We start from the raw sequence: 4,884 nt of genomic DNA, 5'->3' as shown, positions 1-4,884 counted from the left end.
TTAATATTCTCCATCCTTGCTTAGAACTTGTGCCTGTTTGGGCACTCAGAGTGTTTTGGTTTTGTAGACTGATAGCTCTGATAGCTCCTGATGCAAAGATTTCATGACTGGAAAAGAACGGGGAGGTTTGGCAATACACCGTTTTACTCATTTTGCTGGCAAGCAGTGAGATGTGTGGGGGCTGAGTGCTTTGCCTTGCACGCGCAAGCAGAGTGCATGTCACAGCTGGGAAGGGAGCCAGCACAAGGCTCAGAGTTTTGTCCTTAAGGCACAAACTTACTCAGGGTCAGTGTCACCAGAGTTACTGATTAAAGGAACAAATCACTTGGGCCCACAAACAGGGCAGTATGTGGCCTGAGGGGTTTACAGGTTCAAACTAGATGAGATGGTCATAAACCAGAGCACAACCGCGGCGGTGTGCTGGATGGATGTGCTTGGCAGCTCTCAGCTCTTCAGCAGCAGAGCAGACAAGTATCTGTTACCTTTTCTACTTCGGTCCATCTGTCTAGCACATCGCTCGCAAAGTTGAAGTACTCTGGCACCTCTGGTCTGTACTGCTGTTTCATGAGTTCGTAACTAAACGGGGTTTGAGCTGGGGAGCTCTGGCAGCAAAGCTGGCGAGATCTTCTCAGGGAAGCATGCAGGGACACGATGCTCAGGGCCTTCAGTAGACACCGCATGGCAGCAGCAAGCAGCTCAAGCAGCCTCCAAGAAATGCTGCAGATACAGACCTGGTGTTAGCCATGCAAAACAGCATTTACTAAAAGCAGTGGAATGAGCTGGAATAACAATAGCTACTATCTGAAATACCGGGAGAGGACAGCTCTGGTTCTGCCGCTGTGGGTGCCTGCCCTCCACAGACCATCACACAGCTGAGATCTCCACCATGCACCCAACTTGCCGCGCTCAGGCTGGCCAGCAGAGCACTGTGCCCATGAGTCACAGCCTTTCCCTCCCCTCAGCTCCCACCCACCTGCTAGACTGCACTGCTGTTACACAGCAGGGACACTGAAACCACCTGAGCTGTGGCTGCTGGGAATGAAAGGACTGCTACTGACTGAGAACACTTAAGTAGCAGCGTGGACTAAGATAGTGCATAGAAAACCAACAGTCCTGTGAGTTACTGTCTGATTGTAGTGTTACTTGCTTCAAAGGCATCTCCAGTTTACCCTATCAGCACTGGGGTTATGCTGCTCGCCAAGAGTAAAATGCATTTAGGAAAGCCATGAAAATGTTTTAGTACTCCTGTTTTAAACACTGCTTTGTTATGCAGTCAGCCAAATCCACCTTTGTCTGAGATGAGGAAAGTTTAAAAGGCCTCGAGATAAGGGATTCAAAATGCAGATCTGTGTTTCTCTACGGTCGGCTTAGCAGGAGGGCAGAAAACTCAACAATCATCATTTTCATGCACTGTTGACATTTATTTACAAAATAATATAAACACTGATAGCTCCTTGCTAAATTAGTAATCATCCAGCTGTAAACCCACATGATTTCAGTGATTCAGTGAAGCAAAGGGACAATTTTTGATCTGTAACATTCAATCTGTTTATAAAAGACACAGGAGAGAAACCCAATGAGATGAAAGGTGTGGAGAGGCAAGGAGAACAGGGAATACAGACAGAGAAGAGGCACACCAGTCTTGTTCCAGTACCAGAAAGCGTCCTGTCCAGCAGCAGCACGGATGGCTGGGGAGCCGGCCAGCTCGTGCAGAGGCTGTTACCTCACCTCTCAGTCTCTCAGCCTTCCAACAGCTGAGATGCGCCCCAGCTTTGGCTGCTTGCACAAATCCAAGGCTTTGGTTGCACAGCTCTTCTAGCTCTGCTGCTGTGCCCAGTGACGGCCTGCCCTCTCTATTCCGCGTACTTTGGACTCACACAAGGGGCAGCCAGGTCCCATCTGGAGAGAAGAGCTGACAGGTTTCTGCAGAGTTCAGAGTGGAAGCAGAAAGTGAGGTGAAGGTGAAAATCTCTCCTGTTTCCTTCCAGTTCCCTGCTCCCACTCCTGGCCCCAGAAAAGCACAGCCTTAGGACCTTGCTTGCTGCAGACAACTCCAACTTGTTACACTGTCTGGGGCAGCACAGGGAACAACAGACCATAACCACAGCAGTGCAGTCGTGTCTGTCACCTCCTGGGGTGCTGCAGCTGGCACAGCATTCTGTAAGCACTCTGCCACGTGGTCAAGGCATTACTATGCTCTTTTTGCCATCAGCCCATGATGAAAGGGTTGCATTTGTCAGGGAGCTGGGGACATGCTAACCTTAAATTGGGGCACCAAGATTTATTCCTAAGTGTTTAGCTGTCAGAGTTCCTCCTGCTTTATCTCCACCCTCAAGCCGCAGCTCCAAGGTCAGCAGAGAGATTGCTAGTAGCCATCTGTATCTTTGAAGCCAAGCAGCTCCACATGCTGATCAGAAAAGGTGACTCTGCAGCTTTTCTGCAGGCAGGATCTGCATGTTTGCCATGTTACCCCCTGGGGTGCAGCTCACATCTGTTGGTGACAAGCAGACTCAAAGGAGATGCTAACCAGCTCCTGCAGTGGTCATCTCCACTGAAAAAATGTTCCCCCAAATAGTCACAGCAAAGGGAGACCCGCAGTCTGCAAGAGGACATTGTAAAGATCTTGTTGGAACACAGGCAACAAAATCCTCCCAGAAAGTGAATGAACTGAAAGGGATTCCCTAGCCAGGTCACAGTGCAGCAGAGGAGGGTGACAGCAACTGATTTGTGATTTGCATCAGTGAATGTGCCAGGAGTGTGCAGGTAAGCAAACCTCCTCATCCTGAGGAGGAATGTGTCTCCCATAACTGCCTCTCTGTATTACTGTTTTGTTAGAGCATAAAGCTGACTTCCAGAGCATCAGTGAATACTTCCAAATCCCTCAGCACTCCTCAGCACAAAGGTACTCTGGTTATGTCTGGATGATTAATTGCATTCCCCTGGCTCAGCTCACATGTACGCAGTACCTCTCCCTCACAGTCAGACACAGCCTGCACAGCTCCACAGACCACTGCCATACAACCTCAGAGGTTCAGTGACTTTTAGTTCATTTGTACGTGTATGAGCTGGGAGAGGAATTCATGGAGAGAAAGCCGTCAGGGTTGTGGTGGACGAAGAGCTGGACGTGAGGCAGCAGTGTGCGCTCGCAGCCCCAAAGGCCGACTGCATCCTGGGCTGCATCAGCAGAGGGGGGCAGCGGGCAGGGAGGGGATTGTCCCCCTCTGCTCTGCCCTCGGAGCCCCCAGCTGCAGTGCTGCGTCCAGGCCTGGGGCCCGGCACGGGAAGGGTGGGAGCTGTTGGAGCGGGGCCGGGGGAGGCGACGAAGATGCTCCGAGGTTGGAGCACCTCTGCTATGGAGACAGGCTGAGGAGCCGGGGCTGTGCAGCATGGAGAGGAGAAGGCTGCAGGGAGACCTCACTGCGGCCTTCCAGGACTAAAAGGAGCTTATGAACAGGAGGGAGACCGACTTTTTACACCAGCAGACAGTGAGAGGACATGGGAAATGGTGATTTGAAGAAGTAAATACTCAACATATTTTGGCAGCATATCTTTATAAATGTAGATGTTGAATTGTTGTACAATATGATTAATTCTTGCTTGCAAAACTGTAATAGCTTTTAGATGTGAGTAGTTATGGGCATAGCGTTATAGACTAGAAAGCATTTTGTAAGGCTGTTCTGCTTTAGCCAGGGATCTTAAGCAAAAGAAACACAATAATGAAAAGGCACAAGCAGGCTTATCAAACATCAAAGAAGAGAGGGCTGAATTGCTCCATTCTGGAGGAAGCTTAGAATGCAACAGGCGGGTGTCAAGATACTCCCGCTATCCTCCTTATCTTCCTATTTCCCAGTAGATCACTGAAAGACAGGATGTTGAACTTATCTCTACCCCAGAACTAACAGATGTGCAGACAATAATGGTTGAGTAGGCAAATGTTACGATTTTGGTACCTGTAAATTGCTTGTAATAGGTGTTCTCCTACTGAACATGCGTCAATGAAGAGAGTTCATCTAGAGGGCGAGCGAGAAAGAACATTGGAACAGAAAGCAACCGACTGGGCTGTCATGGAGCTGAACGGACACTGGATGGCAGCAGAGATCGTGGCATCCACACTTTCCCCTCCTGCAGCCAAGCTGGACTCTGGTTGCCAGCAGCAGAACAGCCATGCTCCCAGTGCTCCCAGCGAGGCCTCCTGTGCCATCACAACGCCTCACACTGTGTTCCCCACATTGCACACTGCGCTCCAGAGCCGCTGAGCAGCAGGCAGCCCTCAGGAGCCACATCTGGACCTCCCTCCTCCAGGAGCCACACGAAGAAGTGTGTGCCTTTGTTCTGGCAATGCAGCCTTTGCCCCTGGAACTGAATTTCTGAGGACAGAAGTGACAAAGACAGCAGATGGTGGTGCTGGGTCACAGCCCGACTGCCTTGCAGTGACACGGGCTGGGTGCCATCAGAAACCCGAGATAAGCTTTACACACACATGCTATCCATACTCATTATATTTCGTAGAAGCGATTAACATTTTCAATTAGTCATTAATACACGGTAATGTCACTGGGACACGTGTGGTAGAGGGTAGAGCCCTCTGGCGGCCGTTCAGCCCTTCCTTCATCCATCATCTTCCTCTTCGCGACCCTCGGCCGCCTTCCTTCTTGCTTTTGCTAAGCCGGTAGCTCCCATAGGTCGTCTTTGCTCCCAACTTTGCTCAAGTAGCATCAAGCAATTTGCTTAGAAAGTCCTCGCACGGACCAAGTAGATAACGGAGACGCCCACCCAGCCGCTATCGAGCAGACAAAGCGGGCTCTGCTAACGAAAGCAAGCGTCGCGCACCCAGCGCAAGGACCCCGCACCCAGCGCCGGCAGCGAGCGCACGGACGGGCCGCG

General features: G+C 50.7%; 2 protein-coding genes across 5 annotated transcripts in view; one reads left to right on the top strand and one right to left on the bottom strand.

The window, feature by feature from the left end:
- Positions 1–1,930, bottom strand: part of ACSM3 (acyl-CoA synthetase medium chain family member 3) — a 10,138-nt gene extending 8,208 nt beyond the window's left edge. The window contains exons 1-2 of one of the 4 annotated variants that reach the window (XM_010719929.3): positions 1,729–1,930; positions 483–717 (exon numbers count right to left, since the gene is read on the bottom strand). In XM_010719929.3, the coding sequence (XP_010718231.1) occupies positions 483–680 (198 nt within the window). In that variant the 5' untranslated portion in view covers positions 681–717; positions 1,729–1,930. Of the gene's footprint in view, positions 1–482; positions 718–1,637 lie in introns of all 4 variants that reach the window. The other 3 variants (XM_010719928.3, XM_010719927.3, XM_003210833.4) reach the window with 3 other exon arrangements.
- A 2,065-nt stretch (positions 1,931–3,995) lies between these two features.
- THUMPD1 (THUMP domain containing 1) overlaps positions 3,996–4,884 on the top strand; it is a 5,130-nt gene continuing 4,241 nt past the window's right edge. The window contains exon 1 of the mRNA XM_010719939.2: positions 3,996–4,217. Coding sequence (XP_010718241.1) covers positions 3,996–4,217 — 222 coding nt within the window. The remainder of the gene's footprint in view (positions 4,218–4,884) is intronic.

Source organism: Meleagris gallopavo, chromosome 16, assembly GCF_000146605.3.
Source record: "Meleagris gallopavo isolate NT-WF06-2002-E0010 breed Aviagen turkey brand Nicholas breeding stock chromosome 16, Turkey_5.1, whole genome shotgun sequence".
In the NCBI taxonomy this organism is placed as follows: Eukaryota; Metazoa; Chordata; class Aves; order Galliformes; family Phasianidae; genus Meleagris; species Meleagris gallopavo.
The sequence above is the reverse complement of the archived record's forward strand: the minus strand, read 5'-3'. Positions and strand labels throughout refer to the sequence as shown.